Source organism: Macrosteles quadrilineatus, unplaced genomic scaffold (genome assembly GCF_028750875.1).
Source record: "Macrosteles quadrilineatus isolate MER2022 unplaced genomic scaffold, UCM_ALF_1.0 Scaffold_1__1_contigs__length_201487025, whole genome shotgun sequence".
In the NCBI taxonomy this organism is placed as follows: domain Eukaryota; kingdom Metazoa; phylum Arthropoda; class Insecta; order Hemiptera; family Cicadellidae; genus Macrosteles; species Macrosteles quadrilineatus.
In genome coordinates, this window is record NW_026542594.1 from 100,878,182 (window position 1) to 100,905,152 (window position 26,971).

A 26,971-nucleotide genomic window follows, 5' to 3' on the forward strand; every position below is an offset into this window, starting at 1 on the left:
ATAAATAAATAAATAAAAATTAAATAAATGTGCAGTCTGCAGTGACTCAGTTGGATAGAGCGATTAGAGGTTATGTATTTGTTATTATCTACATAATATTAAAACGAAACAGTGTTTTTTTATTTCACGATTCTGAATCAACCACTCGACGGATTTTCATGATTTTTGTGTTGAAAGAAAGATAATTTTGAGAACTAGGGAATGTCGAAGCCATAATTTTAGTTTAGGGCCCCAGTTTTTTTTTTAATTAAGTTTTAATTTTTAAAAAGTCTAGCAGCCGACGCTAAGATTCTAAACTAGCTTTTGGCATAAAATAATTTGCTTAACATAACAGCTGTAAACATTCAGCGTTTGTAACACAAATTCAGCATTTGGAACAAATTAAAAGACATACTAAGGGTTGACTTATTTATACTATGTGTAATGCTAATCATTGACAGGTTCAATCCTTCGATAAGAGGATGGCGGATTATTTAAATATTCATAGTAAAATACTAGGATGTTCAAATTATTTTTTTAAGTAATCTTTGTAATCTTCGGTTTGTTGTGCAATATAATTTGTTTTAACTAACAGCTGGTTAATTATAAAAATGCCCTGTAGAACTATAACTATACTATACTATATAACTATACTCTGATTTTGTCATTGATTATAGGAAATAAGTAAGATTAGTAGACCACCGAGATAAGTAACACCATCGATGTGTACAAGTCGAGGCTCTGTACACGAGTTAAAAAATATATGCGAATTATTTTACTGCTCAACTTTTATGGAAAGGGTAGGAAAATCACAATTTTTACAAGTTTTAATTCATCTTGGCAGCTTTTTGTTTACAATCAATGTTTTTGAATGCTTGAACTTTGTTTGGATTAGGCCCGGAAATATTGATGTCATAAAGATGGAGATCAAGAATCCTCAGGAATACGATTTTAAATTATCACCACAACCTCAGACGGGGTTTATCCAAATATATAGATGAATGACATAGATTGAACACAACGTCATCATTGACTTAGGATACTGCAATAATTACACTAACCATCCTTTTATGAAATCTAAAAAGTTGTTTGGCGTGTGTTTAGTTGTGGTTACGTTTGGAGGCGCTGAATATTATTTTATAGTTTTAATAAATTAATATGGGGAATTACGATGTACATTGATTCAATGAGGGTGGTTTAGTTATCAAGGATATTAGAACTGATAACGGAATGGATAATAAACATAGACAATTAATTACGTCACTAGCTTTACTAGCGTTTTTACTATTTAAATTCCTTCAACATGTGACCAGTTATTTTGTTCAAATGAATATTATTTTATTTTTGACTCAGCTGTTTAAAAAACAAACTAATATGTTCTTGTGTTTACTTTTCTTTGTTTACACTTATTTATTTGAAATTGACATAAAGGATATGTGTGGACGATTTGTTTAATGATGTCAGGACACCAACGTTATAATTATGTGTACTGTTGATTTTATTGGATGTTTTCTTTTTATTTTAGGGAGTTTCAATTCAGACCTACTGGAAATTGTGTATAGTATGAGTAATTGCATTGTGGTGATATTGATTATGGAAGAGCCAGGTTTTCGATGGAAGGTGATATCATTGACTAGGCCTATACACTTCTCAATTGATAATTACTCTTTCTACTGTAGGCTGTAATAAAATCTGTCTTTATACGTGTAAACTAGCTGTTCTGAATTATAGGCCTACACAGATTTAACTGACTACTCCCGTACGTAAGACGGGCTAACACCTCGTATGAATGAAAAAAAAATAATTAAATGAAAAATGACTTACCACTTGCCTGGTGTGGCACACGGGAGATTTTCAGGTGCCGTTATGACGTCACTAACAGCTTTGCCTGCTCACAGGTCCAATAGTGTGGCCTTGGTCCAAGCTGACGCCGACACAGCGATGGTGGGCAGATTTTCACATTGCTGTAAGCTGGTCGTAACGTCATCGTAGATTCGATCGATTCGGGAAGTCGCTGTTGTTTTGCAATATAGTCATTTTGTTATTTTCTATCGATATTTGATCGTTATCATCGTTTCTATGAATCTGATAGTCACAGTAGAACAACCATGGTCTTCAATACCGCTTATATGTAAATCTAGTATCATCGCCACTAGACTAGGGAGACATAGTCTACTTGAGTAGATTTGTCTCTTATCTCTATCTTATATTTACTACATTTTGAACACTGAAATTCACTTTTTCACTATGAAACTGCATAACAATAACAGACCGGCACAGCTGACCAGCTTTTGCACACTGTAAACAATACAAGATACGTGTTGCTAGAAGGAAGGTTTACCAATACTGCAAGATACGAGATCTACATTTCCAATTTTTTCAATTATTTCCAATTTTTATAGACTTGCGAGGTTTTAGAATTAGGTGGGAGACAATGAAATCTATTTTTTTAACTATAAATCTCAAAACCCTATATTTTGAAGATACGTGGTATTAGACTTAGGCCCTCGAGTGAGATATGAGACCTGATTATGGTTGTAAAGTATATTTTTATGGGAGCGCGTTAAGGTGCCACCATGGCACACAAGGATAATAACGTCGATAAATCGTTGGTTAGTTTCTTTAAATGGTAATACAGGGAGCCAGAAAGTAGTATTACTCTTCATGCAATATCAGGATGACTTTACCTTGCAATTTCTTAGCTATGGACCACTCTACTGTCCCATAAATGCAATTTTTATCCACTGACAGTTTATCACTCCTCCTCTGGAATGAAATTACCTTTGGGTCTACAATTTCACGCCACCCACACAATCCGTACAATATATAAGATAGTTCAATAAGAAATAATTTAAAAATTTATGTGATAAAAGGATTTTCCTCTGATTTCGTAATGAAACGTTATATTGCAAAGCATGACATGATAAAAGAAGAAAATCAATTTTAAAATCAGAAAATAACTTGCAAATACTTACTTGGTAGAATTCAGTAGATCCCAATAAATGTGTTTTGTTTGAAATACAATTTAATAAACGGTATCAGCATTCTGACACATACTTTCCCCCATAAGTTTGTCAACAAATACATGTGTGTCGATTATCATGTGTAAGCGGTGAGAGTAAATATACGGAAATAGGATTTGTACAATTTTGTTCAGAAGTTAAAGGACTATAACATACTAAATTTTTATCAAAATCGTTTGGGCCATTTTTTAGAAAATCAATTTCTTCCGTTATTTTATGGAGCTTTTATGGGAAAATAACATAATTTTCAATAACTTTTGAACCGTAATTTTTACAGAAATGGGATTTGTACCATTTTCTTCAGAATTTAAAGGGCTACAACAAACTAAATTTTCTTCATAATCGTTCGGGCCATTTTTGAGAAAATCCTATTTTTCCGGTTTTTTATCGGAAAATCTCCATTAAAAATGAAAATTTCAAAAAAATGATAAAACGCCTGGAGATACCATGGATTAGAACCTACATACCAATTGTCATCGAAATCGGACCACAGGTGTAGTCCCTAGCTCTGTACACATCCAGACACACAGACATCACTTCGAAAACCACTGTTTTGGGTCCAGGGGGACCAAAAACGAATATATCCACTCAAAACTCAAACTCAAAAATTTTGACGAAAACAATACTTTCTCCATATACTATGGTATAGGGGGAGAAAGTAAAAATGAACAGCTGTTTTATTAAAAAGTATTATTTACATGGCCAAAATGTAAACAACTCTGTGGAGGGATCTTTAAAGGCTTCTGGGACATAGTCTTACCATAGTTTTATTTTTGATAACTCATCTACAGACCAAGATCTTTCTTTGGACACCTCTACCAAGTTTCTACGCCCAGCCGTTCTCTCAAATTAGTGGGGACAAAGTTTCCAATTAAATATTTAGATTCCCCCATGTTAATCTTATGGGAGAAACTCCAACTTTGATGGCCTGTGGGGCAAAGCCCGAGGATTTTTATTACAGGAATTGGTGAAAGGGGGCGTCTAAACAAATAATACTTTATTTTGACACGTCGTTTGTAAAAATCCGTCCATTATTAACGGAGGAGTAGTGTTTCGTAGAAATCGCCTTCACGTATTATATATAAGGATAGCTGAAATTTACGTATTTCACTAAGGTTTTAAGACCAAAACATATAGGGCAATGTAATTACTGCTGGAATACATTTTTAATTGAAGTAAAAAATAAAATTTATATTTTTTCGTTGAGTAGTACATTAGATAAATTAATGATGATGCTTGATGACAAATATGTTCTTGCATAGCTTTATTTGAAGACCAAAATTATCAAAATCGAGTGGGTAGAAAAGCCAAACGAACTCGAAAACACAAAATTTAACTCCCATAAATGTACTGGTACACATTTTGTGCATAACCAGAAATATACGTCAAAAAGAATGTCGATGCTTGATGGCAAATCTGGTGCGTCCATACCTTTAGTCATTATTATCAGTTGTAAGTTTAAAGGAGAAAAATAGTCTTAATCCCAAGAATACTGATGATTTCATTCGAATTACCCTCTGAATTTAAGCAACTACAATTTCCTTTGTGTCTTGCTTTTGCAATTACCATTATTGTAAAGGACTAGGGCAATCTCTGACTATGGTCGGCTTAAATTTAGAAAATTCATGCTTTTCACACGGACAGCTGCATGTTGCGTGCTCACGTGGTGGTAGTTAGGCATATGCCTAAAAACTTATATATATAAGCTGTATAAATTCATAGATATACAGGTTTTTTTTTTTTAAACTTGCATCTTTATTTATGTAAAAACCGCAATAGATAGAAATATGCAGTTTGCCAGAATCATCTATTGACGTAGGGGGCCCAATTGTTTTGAATTCAACGTTACATTCACATTCCCCCCCTTTCCCCCTGCCACCAACTTAATTTTTTTAAATACCAAGCTACCCCTTGTGACGTATCAAATGAAAGAGCATGAAAAAAGAAAATGTTTGATGATAAAAATTGAAAATCGGTTCATAAATTTGCGAGATATTCCCCCCCCTCCCCGGAACTTTTTTTTTTTAATAGCAAGGTACCCCTTGTGATATATCAAATGAAAGACCACATGGTTAGGGTAGTTAGGGTAGTTATCACCCAACCACAAACTGTCGCAGTGGTTGCAGTGTTGTGACATAGCAGACCGATGTGTTAAGGAGCAGACGATTGTCGGTGCAAAAGCGGATAGCTTGACCTTGAAGCTATTGATGGATATTTCTGTCTTGCTTCAATTTCATTTTTGTCAAATGAACTGCGATGACAATACACATTCTGAATTGTAAATTTAAAACAGTTCCAATTACTCCATTATTATAGCTTGATGTTATTTTGTGTTGTTTTAAATTACTTTTCCTTCTATATTAAAAATTTCATTTTGATTGTCGGCAAGTTTGGTTTTGTTTGTTTGTTTGAAAAAAAAACCAAACAATTTTGATTGAAATTTGTCAGTAAAGGTCCTTATAATTCTACACAAAATAGTGCAACCCCCATTCCTGTAAAAATTATGTTTCAAAAGTTAATGCAACATTTCTGTTAAAAAGTAACCCAAGCATGATTTTTTATTGCAAGAAAAATTAAAATATTCTTCCCAAAGATCGGAAACATACGTTTGACAATAGCTTTGTCCATTGATGTAATTTCTGTAATATCAAAAATGATATATCCAAGTATTTATAAACAGTACTAAAATTCTAAAATCCATACTGAACTCTATGTCATTAGCAAAACTTAACACAAGAAGGCACTTAGTTACCAAAATAGTCATAATGTAATAAGGAATAAGTAATAAGTTCATTTAAGATTTTATTTGTATTGATCAAGTGATTCAGTACTAAGTAAAAGTGTAAAGAAGAAAACGGATTTCTAACAACATATTTAAATATAAATATTCAAATATATTTTTACTGGTAAATACTCTCAAATACCTCTCGACTGACTGGTTCTTTACAAATTGGTTGCCCCTGGGTTGGAAGAACTAAGTGAACAAAAATATTACAACAGAGCGTTGGCAGTGGAAGCTTGATGTTAAATAAAAATTTAGTGGGCCATGTGGAATAAAATTCCCCCCAGAAGTCCTTATAGGGGACGTTCTTGGTAGTGTTTAGTTCTTCCAAGGCTGAAAACAATCTTAAGACTACACTAACCTTGCACACTACCACACTTAACTTAGTGTTGCACCCAAGGTGTATCTTTTGTAGTGGATTCTTATTGGTTATAATCACGACTCTTTGAAAGAACTATAGGCTATTTATGCTAGGATTGAAATACCAAAGGTTAATGATAATCAGCAATTAAATCACAATTCCATATATTTAAAAATAACTTCAGTGGAGAATATAATTATAATATAACGATGACAAAAGGTGATGTGTTATGAAATGTATGGACTTTTTACCCTAATATATTTGCCATTAATGTTATCACTACTATATATTGAACCTCTCGGTAGAAGAAGTGATTGGCGCGGTTACAATATAGCCGCGACTGTGACATTAAGGTGTGAAATTTTAATGTTTGAGACGATCCAACACTCACAAAATCCAAAGACGGCTAGTGAAATCACATTGAAAAATTCCCGACTTTTCCCTGACGATTCCATGATTTTTTAAACATTCCCTGATCGACAAATTCAAAATTACAATTTTAATGCTAACTAAATCTTCAAAAGGACTAATCTTTATCTGAAGAATATCTATGTTTGTTGACATGAAAAAAATACATAAAATCTATAGATACAGGCTTGTAGCTTATATTCAAACTTTGCAGCTTGCTTTAATAAAATTAAACAGAGTTTGATAAGATGATACGCAGTTTATAACAAAATTTAATTTGTACAAAAACACAAAATTTATTCGTACAAACATATTTTTATAGTTTTCCCCGACACTGCATACGTACTCTCACCAGATCGACCTTCACTAACAATTATTTTAAACATTTTACAATTTTCCCTGACTTATGACAAAATTCCCTGACTTTTCCAGATATTTAATATTCCCTGACATTTCCAGGTTTTCCAGGTCACTAGCCACCCTGAAAGACTATAAAATTGAAGTGTAGATCTCGTTGTCCAATTTGTTACACAGTATAACTGTACGTAACTCAAGGCAATGGTATGAAAGATTTTTTTTTATTATTTATAGCTAAAGAGTGTTATGGCGGATACGTCTATATTGGAATACACTCCCACTAACTACAATCCCAAGCCAGAATCGAACCTGCAGCCCTTCCAAGTGTATTAAATTTTCAAATTAATTTCACCATTGGCAATTATACTCTTGCAACCTTTTGTTTGGAATAATACTGTGTTATGGGAACAATGTGTTTGCAATGACGATTATAATACAAACATTTTAATCAAATTACGTTAATTTTATCACAAATAATTGAACATTTATTTATTTTTTAGAATAATGATAATATCTATGACTATGTATCAATACCAATTAATTAGATCAAAATGGATACAAAATGTACTTATTAGTATCTGAATCTGAAAACATGTGCTCAAGAACAGGAAATGACAAAACATAACATAAAATGTAACGGATTGTACGACCCACTAAGAGTAATTATAACACTAATACAATAAATAATATATAGTTACTTACAATTGGACGTCAGACACAAAACACTTAAGGAATCAGAGAGAATACGGATGAGTTTTTTCCAAAATACGGACAAATTGAATTTTGGTTGAACTAAGACGTGAAATTTCGGGAGCGGTACGTATAAGTTGGTGAGGATGAAACGAGTTTTTCCTAACTTAATTTAATTCCAAACACGTGGCAATTATATCCCTGCAGGATATAGGCTTTAGGGTTTGTTGAAAATTAAATTTTTGCCAACTAACACTGCAAACTACGAATTGATTTGCACGACTCCACTTAACAACTCACCCCACGCATAGGAAGGTTGGAGACACACTGGTCACTGAGACAGACCCTTGGCTAGAAGCTTTCCCCACCACGTCGTAGGGCCGTTGGGTAAGTCGCCTATGTCTAATCAGCTGACTGGATTTGCGTTTCTAATTTGCTGTTTATATTGCATCACATTCGGTACAAAAGAATGAAATTTAAATTTTGCTTGTCGCTTGTTTTGGGCGACACACCAAGCCTTAGTTGCAACCCAAACTTGAGCATAAATGGGGCCTAAGGTAAATATCAGGGCTATCCCTAGGGTTGGCAGCGCCCGGAGCAAACGTGGTTGTGGCGCCCCCTCCCCCCCAGTAATAATAGTCGCATTCACATATTTTAATCAATTTTATTTATATATAATGAGAAAAAAGTTATAAATGAACATAATATTTGAATTAGCAAGCCTATTCTTTAAATATAATAATCTTAAAAATTTGGTTGTCCGGATGCAGATTAACTCCTAGGGAGGAATTTGGAAATCCATTATGTCTTACTGGGATAATTATTAAGTACTTTTATTTAAGGACTGGTCTTGGTTGTGTTACTTACTTTTTTTAAAGTTGAAAATCAATATGATTAGGCTCAATAATGGAGTGTATTTTAATGTTTCATAAAGAATAATAGGCGAACAGCATTAAACATTTTGGTTTATAAAATATTTTTTAGATAAGGGTAGGGACCTTAATAAAACACAACAATGAATCATAATAGGTAGTCTATAAATTGGAGAAAGTTTTACTGTTTAAAAAATACTTCTTACAACACAATTGAAATAAATAAAGATTATAGGGCGAAGTTAATAGCTGAGCAACCCTTCTGCATTCTTCTGTCATGCTATCCTGAAACAAATAAGCAATAACTCAAAATTGTAATCAGAACTAAATAGAGAAAGGGGTGTCTTGTTAACTTGGTGGTTAATTTGTCCTGGACTTTGCTGCAAGAGAAATTGAGATTGACTTAAAGGATCCTTGCACAAGGTGAGAGGATTCAACATAATTTTTCCATGGATATTGCACACACTTGCCCAGCACAGCACAAACCTGCTAACAGCAGGCTACTATTAAAATTAAAGTAAAGTAAAGTACTGTAGAACCAAATCAGATTACGCTCTTGTGTCCACCATAGCATTATAGAACACCATAGAGCACTAAACGGTTTTCATAGTCTTTTATCAATTAAGTATTAAATGTATCCATTCAAATACATACAAATTATAACCCAGTGAATGATTGAAATACATGTCATGATGAAACCATACAGCGGTAGCCCAAGTACGGCTTCATCATATAAAATCATATGCTAGTTGGTCTGACCATACTGGGCAGGAGTAGAGTGGCCAGCTGTGCTGCGGTTAGCGTATATTCCGGCGCCGACCGCCAGGGGTAATGTGTAGTTACAGCGCACACCGCTGCAGCATCAAGCGCTAGCGACCGTTTCTATAACAAATTGGTAGTTGGGAGTAGTGTTGCCAACTTTGGAGGAATCCCCTGGAATTCGAGTTTACTGACTTATTTAATAATAAGCAATAAATTAATTTAAATGCCATCTTTTATTGTATTTTTTTTAAACATATATTAGTTATACTTTTGTAGTTTCATTACAATGATTCAAAGTTTTTCTTTATTAATCCATAATTTTAGGAAGTGGTTTATTGGAAGGTTTTGTTTTATATTTGCAAGGTCAAAATAAAATTTAACCAGGATGTCTAGTAGTCGGGGAAAACGGGAAAGTCACGTATTAACTTAGTATCGAATTTCAAAATGGTCTTGAAAAGTTGGGATTTAGTCTTTATTTTCATATCAAAGTCGGTAAATTTCATGATTTTACCTCGATCGCGCTAGACAACGATCACGTTTCCATGACGGCGCAAGACGATGATGTGTCTACACGACCGCGGGAGATGTTCTTAAACCGCGACTGTGCTAGACGACGTTTTCGTGACCACGGACCACGGGAAAAATGATCACGTCTTTTCTGCGATCGCGCAAGGCGATTGTATATACGGCCGCTGAAGATGTTCACAATTTTGCCGCAATCGTGGACGACGATGACGTTTTGTGACCACGGCATTCAAAGATGATGTCTACACAGCCGCGGAAGATGTTCATGATTTTGACGCGATTGCAGAAGACAACAATAGCGAATAGTAATCATTTCGTTTGCAAGAGTGGTAGTGCTGGTAACAGCTGGCGAGTAGTCGACGACGACACTGAATTGAATACCGATAACTGATATCGAACGGCAAAAACGCTCAAGCGGCAGATCGCAAAACCTTTCTTTGACCGTCTATATTTACTCTATTGTCTATGACTATAGTATTACACATCTACCATAGCCATAATGTTCTACCACTTCACCCAAACAAAAGAAAAAAATTAATTAGCCTATTAAAGATTCACAAAATATCACAAATTATTCGTGAAATTAAAAACATAAACATAACTGTAAACAGACAGTTATCATTGTGTATCACAGTTTTTTTGTTTCTGCTTAGTTCAAATTAGCTGTTTTCATAAATGAAAAAAAATAATAGTGCTTTATCCTGTTGGTAAATCTTATAACTTTTTTTTTTTTTTTAAAGAGGTTTGTGGCCTCTTTTAACCTTGCATTTGCCCGTCCACAAAGACTACAGATCTGTGCGTGGAACGTATCCAGCAAAGCAAGGGGTGAGCCGGTACAGTACAAAGGTGAACTGTACTGATAAAAGTTAGTGGCAGTGACCAGGATCCGAACAAACGACACTACTGCCTTGGGCCCGAAGTCCGCGACGCTACCGACTGAGCCACCGACTCACCAACTTAATGCAACTTTAATCAACTTAATCAACTTTTAATGCCTTTGCATATCATAGAACCAACCTTTTTAGTTGAATGCCAATCGCAGCACTGAAACGGAGAAATTAAAAAACAGTACTTTCTTAAATAACATGCCTTGTATTATTCTGTCACCATAGGTAACTCTGAAACTCGAACAGTGCTGTAAGTTGATTAAAGAGTATTTTTTTCCAAATATAAAAACTTAACCGCCACAGCACATCATAAGTTAATGTTAAACAAGGACTGAAAATGCTTCTTAGTCATATTGATAGCTTAGCCAAACTTACTTACCTTTATTGCTTTTGATTCTTTTCCAAGAAAATTTCTCTCCTTATTTGGCCCCAAATAAGCAGACAACTTCATCAATATTGTTTACATGTTAAGTACTCTCATACATTAACACCAAACATTTGCAATGCTCCAAGCTTTACAAGAAAATTTACCTGGAACAAAAATAGGCAGTGTACATCATTCAGGCCTACTTCTTGTTAAAAGTAAAAACAGAACTAAACTTTAATGGGTTTGGACCGCTTTCCCTTAAAAGTGTTTGACTTCATTAGAAAAATGCCACTGGCGTAGATGCAAAAAAAAAAAAAAAAAAAAAAAAAAAATAGCTTAGTACCGGTACTATAAAATAAAGCTATCAAGTTTGATTTATAATAAATATAGCCTATATATTTATATAGAGTAAAATATAAATTAAGCTTTTTTTTGGTCGCAAAACATAAACAAATAAAAAGTAGAAGAAGGTAGCTTCTAATGTTATTCTTATGGGACAAATTTAAAAATGTATTTTTAGGGTTTTATAATTAATTATTATTTTTATACGGTATTTTAAAATATCAATTATTAATCAATATTTTTAATTTGATAGTTCAATAAAAAATAACTTAAGTTAGCGTAGCCCAGATAACACATTTGCGGCGGCATGGGAGCGATCGCTCCCATACGGAACCCTAATGCCATCCTGGTGGGTGCGATCGCTCCCAAGCTGCAATGCAGTACGAAATGATTTATTTTTAAGCCAGGATTAGAGCTAGAAACTTGAAACCTCACACAGCACTGCTTAATAGTATACTGTATTTTTTGTGGTGTAGGTTGGTAGTAAATTTTCCCGTAAAATCCCCGTCTGACAATCTCAAAAATGTATTTTTTGTCCCGTCTTTTTCCCTCCATTTGCAATACAATTCCAATTGGACCGGCTACGTTCCAAGCAGTGCTGCTATCTGTGGGTGTTTAGCGAACTACGTCAACTCTTGTTGTAAAACAGGACATCCTCGCACGTTATTTGCTATACGTCAGACCGAAATTGGAAAGCCAATCACACGTGGCAATCGGGTTTGTTCGACGCTGAGGGCCGCGCCGCATTGGGGATACGTCCGCCATTTGACGTGCCGCCGCGAACGTGTTAAGAAACTATAGGCCTACCCAAGTTAAATCTTTTGGCTCAGTATTATCACGCTTACCATTTCTAAGGTTACACTTCCATAAGTTATCTGTTGGCACAAACAACCGAATGAAAATATCGATCGATATACGGTATCGATTATTCGATATATCGTTTGGTATCATTATTACTCATTCGGTTGTTTGTGCCAACAGATATGGAAGTGTACCCATTTCGAACATAGCCTATGCTTACTATCAGTAAATCCAAGCATCCATAGGCCTAGGCTACCCATTTTTTATATAGGCTACATACTAAGTTAGGCCTCGAAGCTACAGGTATTGACCTTTTCAATTGTGTGCCTTTTTCAGCTCAGCATGTTAGCTTAGGTAGTTTTAAGAATGTGATATATGCATGGTTGATAGTAAGGCCCTTCTACAGCCTTAAAGAATATTTTGAAGCAGACTTCAGCTCCATCAATTTTGCATGATGTTTTTAGTTTTTTTCCAAAATAGCCACTCTCATTTAATTTTGTAGAATGAACACTTATTTTTATGTTTGCTTTAGTCAGCATGTTTTACTTTGACTTCATTAGAAAAATGCCACTGGCGTAGATGCAAAAAAAAAAAAAAAAAAAAAAAAAAATAGCTTAGTACCGGTACTATAAAATAAAGCTATCAAGTTTGATTTATAATAAATATAGCCTATATATTTATATAGAGTAAAATATAAATTAAGCTTTTTTTTGGTCGCAAAACATAAACAAATAAAAAGTAGAAGAAGGTAGCTTCTAATGTTATTCTTATGGGACAAATTTAAAAATGTATTTTTAGGGTTTTATAATTAATTATTATTTTTATACGGTATTTTAAAATATCAATTATTAATCAATATTTTTAATTTGATAGTTCAATAAAAAATAACTTAAGTTAGCGTAGCCCAGATAACACATTTGCGGCGGCATGGGAGCGATCGCTCCCATACGGAACCCTAATGCCATCCTGGTGGGTGCGATCGCTCCCAAGCTGCAATGCAGTACGAAATGATTTATTTTTAAGCCAGGATTAGAGCTAGAAACTTGAAACCTCACACAGCACTGCTTAATAGTATACTGTATTTTTTGTGGTGTAGGTTGGTAGTAAATTTTCCCGTAAAATCCCCGTCTGACAATCTCAAAAATGTATTTTTTGTCCCGTCTTTTTCCCTCCATTTGCAATACAATTCCAATTGGACCGGCTACGTTCCAAGCAGTGCTGCTATCTGTGGGTGTTTAGCGAACTACGTCAACTCTTGTTGTAAAACAGGACATCCTCGCACGTTATTTGCTATACGTCAGACCGAAATTGGAAAGCCAATCACACGTGGCAATCGGGTTTGTTCGACGCTGAGGGCCGCGCCGCATTGGGGATACGTCCGCCATTTGACGTGCCGCCGCGAACGTGTTAAGAAACTATAGGCCTACCCAAGTTAAATCTTTTGGCTCAGTATTATCACGCTTACCATTTCTAAGGTTACACTTCCATAAGTTATCTGTTGGCACAAACAACCGAATGAAAATATCGATCGATATACGGTATCGATTATTCGATATATCGTTTGGTATCATTATTACTCATTCGGTTGTTTGTGCCAACAGATATGGAAGTGTACCCATTTCGAACATAGCCTATGCTTACTATCAGTAAATCCAAGCATCCATAGGCCTAGGCTACCCATTTTTTATATAGGCTACATACTAAGTTAGGCCTCGAAGCTACAGGTATTGACCTTTTCAATTGTGTGCCTTTTTCAGCTCAGCATGTTAGCTTAGGTAGTTTTAAGAATGTGATATATGCATGGTTGATAGTAAGGCCCTTCTACAGCCTTAAAGAATATTTTGAAGCAGACTTCAGCTCCATCAATTTTGCATGATGTTTTTAGTTTTTTTCCAAAATAGCCACTCTCATTTAATTTTGTAGAATGAACACTTATTTTTATGTTTGCTTTAGTCAGCATGTTTTACTATTGTACTTATGACTGTCTTGTGCATTTCAAGCATCCATGACAAGATCGATTGCATGTAATTTTGCCTAAAGATCAATAAATGTCTTATGTCTTAACAGTAACTTAAGTACCTAAGTTAGTTAGCCTATATTTCTAAGCACGCTGCTTCAAAAACAGACAATTCCTATCTTAAGTTAATACACCTACACCTTGTTTATGAATGTAGGCCTAAGTCATTAGTTGAATAGGCTGCACTTTAGTTTACGTCCTACACTCATTCTAATGAAAAATATCAGTTAGATTATTCGATATTTCAATTAGGCTATTTCATTAATAACCAAACTTGATAGCCTACTTATATCGTATATAGGCCTATATCGTATATAATGATAATCATTCGATATATTCATTCGAATGTGTGTAGGACGTAAACTTAAGTGCAGCCGTTAGGCCTACATATACTGATATTTTTATTAAGTTAATTGTTTATGCCTGTCACAGGAAATCTGTAACTTAAGTCACAGCTAACTTAAGCTTAAGTAGGCTAGGCAACTGTACCTACTAACTTAACCTAATTAATAACACTCAAGAAAATAATAGCCTACTGCAACTGCATTTTGTTACTTTGAATAACAAGGCTTAGGAACAGGATTGGATTAAAACTTACTGAATTTCAACACCACAATATAGTTTTGGAATTTTTTGATGTTTACAATTTATTAATAATCATTGTTCCTCTCTTTTATCTTCTGTCAACACCAGCCAGACCATTGACAAGATTCATTAATTTTCAATGCCGTTATCCTTCACTTCACTTCATTTTCATATCTTTTAACTTCTCACTATAAATATTTCTTGCATTTTCATTGTCATACAGCATGTAATTGTTGCCATTTCTCGTATAAAAATCGTGTATAACATTTAAATAAATAAATGTTTAGGTTATAAAATACCATATTATCGCCGTTGTCAGTCGTCAGTACGGTGACGGTCAATTACAATTACAATAATTATCGTATCCTACCATAAAATATCGTATATTGTATGGTAGACCTGACTGAAGCGAACAGCTGATGCCATTCCCACAATGCAACATTCTCCTCAATTATAAGCTATGCCCCAAAATCAGAATTATAAGGTATGACTCAAAATCAGGATTATAAGCTATAGAACAGATTCGGAATTATAAGCTGTGCCACTATTTGACCATTATAAGTTGTGACACTGAAAATGTTTCATACCTTATAACGTTTTAGAGAAATTGTGGCATAGCTTATAATTTTTCGTGAAAGTGTGGCATAGCTTATAACTGATTATAAGCTATGCCACATTTTCAACATTATAAGCTATGGAACAAATTCACGATTATAAGCTATGACATTATAAGCTATGAGACCCCACGACTTGATTTGAAATATGTAGGCATACTGATGAACGATAAAATAGCTTGTTTGAAAGATGTAAACTATAATAGTTAATGAATAGCTTGTCGATATACTGGGACTATTTCAGTGTCGACAAAGTGAAACTGTTTCATTGTCGACAATATGGGATGTCGACAATTTGTGGTGTCGATCATTTGCGACGTCGGTTATTTGGGATGTCGGTTAAATGGGAATATTCCAGTGTCGACAAACTGGGAATAATTCAGTTTCGATCAATTTCTACGGTTGTCGATGGAACCCACCCATAATAATGTACTGGCTCAAGGCCACACTAAAAAAAACTTTTTTAGTGCTTTTTTAGTGTGGCCTTGACTGGCTCTGGCAGGCACCCTCCTTAGGACTACTCCCTTCCTCTTGCTATCAACCTGTCTGTTACTGTTGTGGTGTTTGTGTTGATGATGATAAGTTAGTTAAGAAGAAGTAAGTAATCAAGTAAATAAATGCCCTGCCTGTAAAATTTGTCGTCAGTAGTATAGTATAGTATGATGGCATTGACTTGGCTAATTAATCAAATATCACAGTGATGAGTTGATAACGTAACGTGATTTAGTTATAATTTTTGCAAGCGTCTTGAGAAATAAATAACTTGAAGGTAAGTTGATTTTGCTTTGCTTTGCCTCTTTAGTCTAGAATTTGTAGCAGTACTTACACCATCCAGAAACTTAAATAAACACTGCATAACTTTAGCCTAGGTATTTCAATTTATCCTATATTTTCCCTATGTAGGTGTTAAGAACTGTGATAAAGTATACTTTCATAATGTATTCCCATTATAAACATGGCTCACTTTGAAAGTGGATTATCCTAACCCACCAAGACTGACTAGCCTAAGTTAGTCCAACCTTGGCCCAGAACTTAGGTTGACCAACTGGTGCACGAATATTTTAAACCCTTCCTGGACGGGCAAAATCGTGACATAGAACAGGAAAAAATTATTTTTTCTTATTTGTGTTTTGTTATACAAGTAGGCTAAGTAAAATAAACACAATGGAACACTTCATAAATACTGTCAAAATAATTTTTTACTCGTTTTTAACTATGCGGATACCGGTATATTGCCTACCCGTCCACGGATGAGTAGAAAAGCAGCGGATATATCCACCACCCGTCTTTGAAGATATGACCATGACAACGTTAGGCAATAAGTTAAATAAAGAACAATAAGTATGTAAACAATAAATAAAGACAACGTAGTATTGAGCACAAAATGTTGAGGGGGGAGCGTAGGAGAGGTGGGTGGTGCGCGGGAGAGGGGGAGACGCGCGTGAGAGGGGGGAGTTCGGGAGAGAGCGCAGCCATGGAGAGAGCAGGAAAGTGGCACCTTGGTACCGCGAAACATCTGGTTACTGCCCAAAGCACCTGCCAGTCTGTCTGAAGAGAAGGCGGTTATCATAAAAAACCATAAGCGGATATATCCGCCACCCGTCCTTTATTATTACGGTATCGCCAAAGACTTAAGTGGATGTATCCGTCACCCGTCCGGGAAGGGTTAAGACACTCCTAATGGATGTGTAAGGCAACATTGCTACAGATTTCAATAGGCCTAAAGTTCCCTAACTTACCACCTTAAGAAATAAAAAAAAACTCAATACGGTAACTTAGCCTATCTCTTCAAAAACCAAAATAGGGCTGAACATAAGCACAAAACACATTCGCTGCTACAAAAAAATTTTAATATTTTAGCGGTAAATAACTTGCTGAAAATTAAGGTAGGCCTAATTATATCGACCTCCTATAATCCAATATAATTTATTTATATTACAAAATTAAATTTTTTTGTTCAAAATGGTCGTAATTTCAATCAGATTTCAAAAATGATTGTCCGTATTTCCGATTTCCCAGGGAATTTTTTTTGTTGAAAACCCAAGTTGTGTGTTAAAGACATTACAGTTGATTAAATAATTTTAAAAAGTAAAGTGAAAATAAAGTTAACTCTTAAAACTCTGTTTTATAATCAAACTCGCCACTATAGCCTACCCGTGCCTTGCAACGGGGTCAGTATGCAAAAGAGACAATGTTGGTTCAGGTGAAAATATAATCAGGCAAATGGAATTTCGCTTAGTCTGCAGGTTTGTTGCGGCTGGTGTATTTTAAAAGTAACTATTTCCACAAAAATGTACGTGACACTCACTTGTTTCAGGGGTCAAAAATGGTAATTGAAGCAGAGGCAACTACTTCAGGCTCTTCCTCAAGGGAGAGAAAGGATTCTAATGAGGATAAAGAAAAGGATGAGCGAATGTTTGAGTGCAATATATGCTTGGATACAGCAAAGGAAGCTGTTGTCAGTATGTGCGGTCATTTGTTTTGGTAAGATATCTTCTAAGCTCATATAATTAGGATTGCTTAACTAATTCTTTGCAAAAAATGCTGATTAGTAAAATTTGTATAGGCTACAGTTGGATTAGTTGCTTCACATGGCAAATAGGCAAACCTAAGGTTTGTTATTTCATTTTTGTGAGAACTCTATATTTTTTGTCTATAGTTAGGCCTAGCCTATATTAGTGTTTCACATTTAATTTTAGAGTAGGCTACCTATACAGTATTAACACTTTATGATTATGAAATTTATATGGTTTTATATTGCAAACTTAGGTTACGCATAGTATGTTTAGCTTTTACTGTAGCCAAACTGAATTTTGATTAAACCTGTAATCCAACTACCATTTTTACGAAATCGCAAATCAGTCTTAAATCTATCTGACCATGGAAAGGGGATTTTCGGGGGGATGAAGGGTAAGTTATCGGACAAGATAGGTGTTTGGTATATTTTACTCATTAATAGTAACTTATTAAAATAAACTTTTAACTCTTCCATTAAAAGTAAAAAGAGAGATATTTTTGTAATGGACTATTATTTGTATTATTTGTATCGGGCACACAGAACTAGTTGTGAAATAAGCTTTTTCAAAGTAGATTTAAAATATTCAATGTAGGGATGGGCGAGTAGTGTTTTTTTAGTCGAGTCGATTCGAGTTAGCACTTCGACTAACATCCTCCGTCATCGTTTTTAGAATCTTCATCTTGTAGGTGTTCTTCATTATTAGGCTAACAATAATAAATTCTTATAAAAACATTATCTCTATTTCTTCTGCTTTGTGGTGTTCTATGACTTTTTATGTTTCCATAGTTTACAAATCGGTTCATTCAATGACTGTCAAGATTGTCAATTCTATGTAGGCCTATTTATTTGGATAATATATCAAATTGTCTACAGGCTTTCTCACTTTTATCCACTGTAAATATGTTAGCAAACCCAAATTCAAAGAATTTCATTTTAACCTGGTCAGTAAAATTTTGTTTTTGTTAGACGCATTTCCTTAATTATTAACAGCAATTAAATTATCCAGCTGATCATAATGTAAACATTTATGTTCTTCATAAGGATAACATTGGAACTTTAAAAGCCACTGGCCCAAATACACAAGCCCAAGGGACTTTTTTTCAAAAATGTAAGGTCAGTTTGCAAATCTTCATGACACGCTCTTTCCAATGAGACGTCTATGGTCAAAATCGGTTAAGAATGGCGGAGGAGTTCAAAGGACAAATTTTGTGTTGGCATATTAATTATATAGATTACAGAAGATCTGAGACTGTATTGTTTATTTAACCATAAATTGATGTTTCTCAGCTGGCCTTGTCTTCACCAGTGGCTGGACACAAGACCAAATAGACAAGTCTGTCCCGTATGCAAAGCTGCAATATCCAAGGAAAAGGTGATCCCGCTGTATGGCAGAGGCAGCTCAAAACAAGATGACCCTAGGTTAGTATTTTGCTTCCTTTTCCTATTAGTCTTAGCCTACGTGTAAAAAAAGAACTAAAGTATTAATTTCAGTGTTACTTTCTCTGGTTTTAGCGAATTTCCCATATAGGGAATAAGATATTATTATATGTCTCATGATAGGACCTTGACCCGGGACCGATTAATCTTTTTGTTTTGAGGTCTTCAGAGACCAGAAACACCATTCGTTCAAATTCATATATATATATCTGGCGGCGCTTTACCTGAACAGTAGGGTGGGACATTGCAGAATGGGATCATTCTGGGGGTTAGGGTGGTAATTTTTTGAAATTTTTGACATACGGTAAATTAAAAAATTAGATGGGTTTTTATCATTTGAGACACCTGAATAGAAGTTGGAGAATGATTAGATACATGGAAAAATTCCCCATATCTATATTTTTTATCTGGGACCTATGTGGAACAGTTGAGTTGTCTAGACAAATGGATTAATGAAATTGTGTATTTAGGACTGTATTAAGTTCTTTAAAGAATTCTTCATCTTAAATTAATAAAAATGGGTAATTAGGGTACTGTGTAAACAACTGTACCTTCTTCTAAGAAAGGTCTGAAGTCAATTTCGAATGACATTGAAACAAATGTCATTTTGATGATGAAACAACTCATAATAGATAATTGATTTCACAAACAAAATATTAATCCCTACAATTCAGTTGTTTTATCAAATTTCAGACACATAAAATGAGTCCTCGAAGAGGCTCTGCTTCTAGCTTCAATTACTGGTCTCATTACCATTACCACTCAGTTTAACATGCATTTAACTCATGAGACATTGCTGTTACAGCACACAATTCTTTATCAGCCGTTTATTTAATTTTCAGGAACAAGACACCACCTAGGCCTCCAGGCCAGAGATCTGAACCAGAAAATAATGGGGTGAGTATTATGTATTTAAGCATGAGAATATTTAATATTGTTACTGAGAAAATATGGCATTACAGAAATCTGTTTTTGCTATAAATTCAATGTTAAATTTTGTTTTAAGAGTGGATGGTAACCAATAATTTTATTTAAAAGCAAATATATTTGTTGGTAGACAAATTTCTAGTAAATGCATAATGTCTAACCCACCTTCAATTTGGATCTTAAATGACTATTGGTATAGAACTGTTGGAAATAAGGTTAAAGATTTTTATCTGACCAGTTTTATTGTCAAATTCTTCCATTGCTGTTTAACTTATAATAGAATTTCATTCAGTTTCATTCTATGTTTCTTTTTATTAGGTTTTATTTTATTTTTAGGGCTTCCCAGGATTTGGATTTGGAGAGGGAGGTTTCCATATGTCTTTTGGGATTGGAGCATTTCCATTTGGGTTCTTCACTTCATCATTCCAAGTTGGGGACAGAACTTTTGGTATGTGAAGTCTGTAAATTTTCTCATTTAAATTGAATTTTGTATACAGCTGTTTAATAAAGCAATTTTAATTGGTATTTATTGCACAGCCAGCTTTAACTCCAATCCGTGGCCTTTGAAGTGGCGACGTCGCAAGTAGTGTTGTTACAGCTGTTTTGTTTGGAGGCAGCTAATCAGGCCTGTTTTTGACTATGTCAGCGCCCTAGGCACAACCAACATAGTAGCGCCCCTTTGCAATATATAACAGGGTGACCACCAACCGGGAAATCTGGTAATTAAGCGTGCATGTTTTTGGACCGGGAATTATATGTGAATTTTGTATTTCTACCTGGAATCGTCAATTTACCGCCATGGTGCATGACAAAAGTGACGTTTCTGTGACCACGGGAGACGATAATATGTCTCCACAAGGCCTTGAGGGATGATCAGAACTTTTCCGCGATCGCATGAGGCGATGATATTGTCTAAACAACCGCAGGATATGATCATGATTTTACCGCGATCACAAAAACGAAATACAAATACAAGAAAAAACAAAAGTACAAATACAAGAAAAAACAAAAGAACAAATACGATAATAAGATCTACAGAGCCATGAAGGATAATCAGAATATTGCCACGATCGCATGAGACGATGATAATGTCTAAACGACCGCGGGATATGATCATGATTTTACCGCAATCGCGCGAGACGATGATAATGTCTAAACGACCATGGGATATGATCATGATTTTACCGCGATCGCTCAATACTACAATAAGATCTACAGAGCTGCGATGGATGATCAGAACATTGCCGCGATCACAGAAGACGAAGATAATGTCCACACAATCGCAGGAAACAGTCAGAAATTTCCCTTGATCGCGGAAGACAATAATGATCTCCACATGACTGCGGGATATTATTAACATTTTGACCTAATCGCAGGAGATGATTAAAGGATGTCTTCACAACCATTGGAGACTATTATGATGTCTACAGGACCACGGGAGTTACAATAATGATGTCTACTCTGCACAGGGCTGCGAGGGATGATCAGAATTTCACCGCAATGTCGCGTAAGACGATGATAATGTCTACTCAACCACGGGAAAGATCAGAATTTTGCCTCATTCGCAAAAGACGATGATGATCTCTAAACGACCACGGGAGATGATTACCATTTGCCACAATGGCGGGAGAGGATGACAATGCCTCACGACCGCGGGAAGCGATGATGTCTTCAGGGCTGTGAGGGATTATCAGAACTAGGCCTATATCGTGATCACGCAAGGAGATGATAATGTCCACACGACCCCGGGAAAAGATTACAATTTTGCCTCATTCGTGTAAACAGTGATCATCTCATCACGACCGCGGGATGTGTTCATATATTGCCACGATCAAGGAAGATGATAATTATGTCCACGCGTCCACCGAAAATAGTCAGAATATTGCCGCGATTGCGGGAGACGGACGATGATGATGTATACTCAACATCAGGAAATAATTACCATCTTGCCGCAATTGCGGGAGACTGTTAAGATGTCTACACGGCCGCAAGGGATTGTCAGTTTACCGCAATCACATACAAATACAGCCCCATACTTTTCCAATTTGTTGGCGCCCCTCAAAAAAGCCAATCGCCTCGCGCCCTAGGCACGTGCCTACCTTGCCTATTCGGTAAATCGGCCCTGCAGCTAATGGTATTTTTTGGTTACTGGGCTATGAACATATTGACTCCATTTTAAATGTTCAGAAATAGATTTTCAATTTATATTGTTTGTTTTGGTCTTCAATTCTATTTGTTTTAGTTTAAACTTTTAATAAATTTATGATCATAAATTTAAATTTGAATGATTATAATGCGAGCTAATGAGCTGGTATCACATGTCTGCTATGTTATCTTATGGGAAGTCTGGCGCTAAACAACACTACTTGCGACGTTGCCAATTCTACTAGTCCGCGGCCTGGAGTTAAAGGTGGCCGTGATGTATTGTTTAAGGAACTACATGTAAAGCGAAGAATCATTATTTTACTTTGTATAACAGGAAAATATCTTAAAAACCCCAGCCATAGCGAACCTGTACACAAAGCATACTTTCTGTTGCTTTATTGAGTGTTTATTCTAACAGGTCCTTTTAAAAGTAAACTATTTGATTGCATTAGGCTACTTGGTCTTATCATACTTTCTGTGGTCCTTTAATGGAACTTGTGCCATTTATTTTTTTACCAGTCAAAATCATTCGTACTTACGTGTTATACTGTTCACACTTAACCTAACCTAAGGGTGGTTAGGTTAGGTTAGGAAGATTTTGTTATTTAAACTAGTGAAAATTTTATTTGGAATGATTTATTGATGTGTTCAGTATGATAAGTTTAAGTAATAAATCATTGTGATTTTTAATTGTTGACAATATACCACCTCTTTTCCAGTTGCACTGGTAAAGTCGATTTATTTTTAATCAAGTAATATTTGATTTTCGCTTGTTTAGAGTGTTGTCTTGTAGATTGAACAAAACCAAATTGTACTTTTTTTTTAATAGTATGGCTTAATATTTATAACGTTAACTTAACAGAATAGTCTTAATTTAATAGAAACTAAATGTTCTTTTCATTAATTTGATCTACTTAATTTTAAGTAAATAAATAATATTAAAAATGTTAAGTAAAACATGTTTAGGCCATGTTGCAGGTCAGAGAGGACTGACTCCATTTGAAGATGAACAGTTCATGTCCAAGGTGTTTTTGTGGGTCGCAATCCTGTTTGTGTGTTGGCTTCTTCTTGCATAGTGCTGCCTTCCCCTATATTGGCAATACACATCGCTCACTGTACCAATTTACTGTGGAAAATGTTATATACCTAATCTTTATAATATTTAATAATTCAAAATGTGTGTAGGGTGTTTGGATGATTTTTATTACGTCTAATATGTATTAAAATTAAGTTGTAATAGTTTAGATTCTTTAAGAGATTTTTTTAAAGGATATAGTTTGCACTCAATATATTTAATGTATGATTTGCTTTTATGGAGTAGGCCTAATCTGAAATAGTGAGTGTCACATATTGATACCGTATTTCGTAGACAATGAGTAATGGAAATACTTGGTTCAGAGTTGAGCTTAGGCAGTTTAGCATGGAGACTGGAGAGTGTAACGTTTACACCACAAGGTCTTGTGGGTAAATATCAGGAGAGTTGGAATTATAGAGACGCTTTATCAAAGCCACTATTGCTGTGATTGTTAGGATAACATGCTATGTATATAGAAATCACAATTTGCCACAAATTGTACATAATATTGATATTTATGAGCCTTGTTAGTCTGTATTTTGAATAGGTTTAAGATAATTTCATGTCTTGTAAAATCCATTGAGTGATGATCAATACAGTACTTTTCTCTTCAAAAACCATGTTTTTGGTTTTTTTTATTTATTTCTAATAGTGTTGCAGTTTACACCATTTGAATTACTGCATTCTCTGGTCCTCTTATGTTATTTATTTTGTTTATTATTCTACTCGCTTATTTCCCATGTCTTTTTATTTTAAATATTTCATACCAGTATGTAATTTTTTTACTATTTGTGGCATTTTGAAATGTGGGTTGGATATCAAAGGAGTGTAAATAGTCAATAATTGTGTACAAAGCATATCATAATATTATGTTATACACTTCAGTTGCTCACTTGTAGCTATTATGTACCAGTATTTAATTTTACCTGTTTGTACAACTGAAGTAGGAATAAAAGTTTGTGAGTTCATTTGATGTATTTTATATCCTACTCTCTGCTTCTCAGTTGATTTAGTTAACATTTCAAACTAAAAGAAATTTACAATTATAAACTGAACATGTTCTCACAATAGTGAATGTGGAGCTGAGGCTAAAACTGAGATAAGAACAAAAACCAACTTTCAGGCAAAGTGCTGAATGTTTTTAGAAAATAAGAGTAACCTTTAATCAGCCACAAAGAAAACAACTGTGCAGGTAAAATCAATTTATTACACATCTTAGCACTCAAAGGCATAAGCCTATTTTTTATTTCTCTGTTAATATTGTTTTTAAGGTTGTCCTTTTATGGCTTTTATTTTACATCATATTTACTTCAACACAATATGTTCATATTTAACCAAAATAAAAGTAAATACTAATACACCCCTGCCGCAGCAAACCTGCCAACTAAGCGAATTCTTCCCATTTGCATTAATTGATTTCAATTAAATCTATATAATTAACATTTAGGTTTAACGAGTTTGCTCCCTAGGTTTGGTTTACCTAAGTTTGCTGCTACAGGGAAATTAGTAGTGTGTTTTTTAGTAAAATAACTATAAGTTATAAGATAATAAATTTGCCAAGTTTGATCAAAATATATCCATAAACAAGCAAACGACAACATTTTACAATATTCTCCATAAGAATGATATTGGAATTTTAAATTGAACAATTTTATGAATTTTCTCCAATTTACCAATAAACCAATAACCGTACAAAAAAACCATTTGATACACTAAATGTTTTGTTTTTTTAAGCTCCTTAAAAAGGTCTGGAGAGAAATTGGGAAATTTGGTGTTTTGAGGGAAAAAAATAATCAAACCCCATTTTTACCCCATAAAACCCTCGTTCCCATGGTCCGATCATGCTGGTTAGCAAACTCATTCAAGTTTATCCCGCTTTACACCTTTAAACCAAATTCCATCAAAATCGGACAAAAATTACTCAAGTTATTGTGTTCAGGAACATATATAACTCAATTTAAAATGTAAGAATTCGAACGAATGGTGTTTTTGGCCTCTAGGGACATCAAAATGAACAAGTACTGTAAATCGGTCCCGGGCCTAGGTGTTACCGTGCCACCTACGGTAATAGCTACTACTTCCCTACACAGGGAAATTTGCTAAAAAGAAATCTGTGTCCTTCTCTATACTAATGTAACTCACACATCTGCCCAATTACTGACCGGATAACTCCTTTGGGGGACGGTCCACAAGGAGTCAGACAAATAGCAGCATACGTCGAGTTTGGTATCAAATTAAAGGTCTCCGTTAGTAAAATACAATGCCACAAACCCAAACTAAAACGGACAATGGAGTAAAAAATGACAGCTGTTCAAATCATCATGAATATCAGTAGATCACCCTTAACCTGTAGCCTGCTTTAAGACCATTAAGAGGTTTTACAACTGCAACAACAGACTTAAATTAATTCATGGTTTCCCATGAGCAAACAACTGGGACGGGTGGCGTCGTCCTGTAATCCAGCTACTAGGAGGTCACGAATTGTGGATGCACTGTGGATGCGATGCTCCCTGGTGTGGATTAACGTCCGCACTAGTGAGTACTACGACTATCCGCAGTACTATCCTGATAATTAGACCAATTCGTAAATTACAAGGAAAAATGTGGTTCGGATTCCACTATAAACTGTAGGTCCCTTGGTTGCCATTAGCTGTATGGGCTATTAATTAACAGCTGTGTCTAAGGAACATGTCGGCCTAAGTCACTAACAAGACTACAAGATCGCGCCACTCATCCTAAACTCATCCATCACTCATATTTGGGTTAAAATACGCACATAGTGGCGTCCCCATCTTAAATTATTGATATTGAAAAATTAAAGAAAAAAATACCGGTCTCAAGGAATTAAGTATATACTCACATTACAATAAAATTATATTTTTTTAGTTTTTACACTGTACAAATTCATTTAAACTCTTTCACCACTTGATGTTGAGCGCATTTGAGTTTTTCTCAAGCGCATGGTAAGTGGTGTGTAGCATTGCTTTAGTCTTGTCTGAATGTCGTCCTTGCAGCCATGTCTTGTAGAGGACTTCAACTGTGGAGTTGTCCTGGGACCTGTGTAGTGGCAATAATCTGTACAAGCTCTCCAACTGACCAGTCCACTCTCTTGGGGACACTCCGTCTTTGGGACGCACCTGCGCACCTCCATTCAAACATCCTGTTAGGACAATCACAGGATGTTCACAGTAAACATAAATAAAGGATATGATCAAAATCGTTATCTTAAAGGTTCAATTACATATAAAATAAGCTGTGTTTCTATATCACATAGTAGCATAGTTGTAAATCAACATATTGTTGATTTAGCACAGGACAAATGCAAATATTAAGTGAAACTTAATTTTTGCAGAAATTTGTTTGCATTTGGCCTACATATTATGTGTGCATTAAATTTTACACAATGTTACAATTATTTCAACTTAGAAGCCAAGTTTTTCGATGTTACAATGAGTAGTTGCTATATCAAAACCAAGAAGATTTGAATAAACAGACTT

At 34.9% G+C, this 26,971-nt stretch overlaps 2 protein-coding genes and 1 long non-coding RNA gene across 5 annotated transcripts in view; 1 reads left to right on the top strand and 2 right to left on the bottom strand.

The window, feature by feature from the left end:
• Nucleotides 1–8,514: 8,514 nt before the first annotated feature.
• Nucleotides 8,515–15,085, bottom strand: LOC128999080 (uncharacterized). Its single transcript, XR_008491234.1, has 3 exons — nt 14,772–15,085; nt 11,026–11,177; nt 8,515–8,757 (listed from the first exon to the last, which is right to left on the bottom strand). It is a non-coding gene; the product is annotated as an uncharacterized LOC128999080 (long non-coding RNA).
• A 908-nt stretch (nt 15,086–15,993) lies between these two features.
• On the top strand, nt 15,994–24,440 carry LOC128998937 (E3 ubiquitin-protein ligase RNF185-like). 2 transcript variants are annotated; one of them, XM_054425320.1, is made up of 6 exons: nt 15,994–16,141; nt 17,690–17,856; nt 19,178–19,309; nt 20,170–20,224; nt 20,591–20,702; nt 23,366–24,440. In XM_054425320.1, the coding sequence occupies exons 2-6, from the start codon at nt 17,699–17,701 to the stop codon at nt 23,473–23,475; spliced, it is 567 nt and encodes a 188-aa protein (XP_054281295.1). In that variant the 5' UTR covers nt 15,994–16,141; nt 17,690–17,698; the 3' UTR covers nt 23,476–24,440. The 2 variants fall into 2 exon arrangements, with proteins under 2 accessions (XP_054281295.1, XP_054281356.1); XM_054425381.1 differs by having other exon boundaries at nt 23,378–24,440.
• Nucleotides 24,441–26,347: 1,907 nt separating this feature from the next.
• The window catches only part of LOC128998695 (probable cytosolic Fe-S cluster assembly factor AAEL012261), a 52,937-nt gene continuing 52,313 nt past the window's right edge, over nt 26,348–26,971 (bottom strand). For both annotated transcript variants that reach the window (XM_054425074.1, XM_054424980.1), the window contains one exon: nt 26,348–26,634. In XM_054425074.1, the coding sequence (XP_054281049.1) occupies nt 26,393–26,634 (242 nt within the window). In that variant the 3' untranslated portion in view covers nt 26,348–26,392. The remainder of the gene's footprint in view (nt 26,635–26,971) is intronic.

Excerpts from the sequence above, each read along its gene's own strand:
- LOC128998937 (XM_054425320.1), top strand. The coding sequence starts at position 17,699 with ATGGTAATTGAAGCAGAGGCAACTACTTCAGGCTCTTCCTCAAGGGAG. Across the intron at positions 19,310-20,169 it reads TCAAAACAAGATGACCCTAG|GAACAAGACACCACCTAGGC; the intron begins GTTAGTATTTTG and ends TTTAATTTTCAG. Across the intron at positions 20,703-23,365 it reads AGTTGGGGACAGAACTTTTG|GCCATGTTGCAGGTCAGAGA; the intron begins GTATGTGAAGTC and ends AAACATGTTTAG.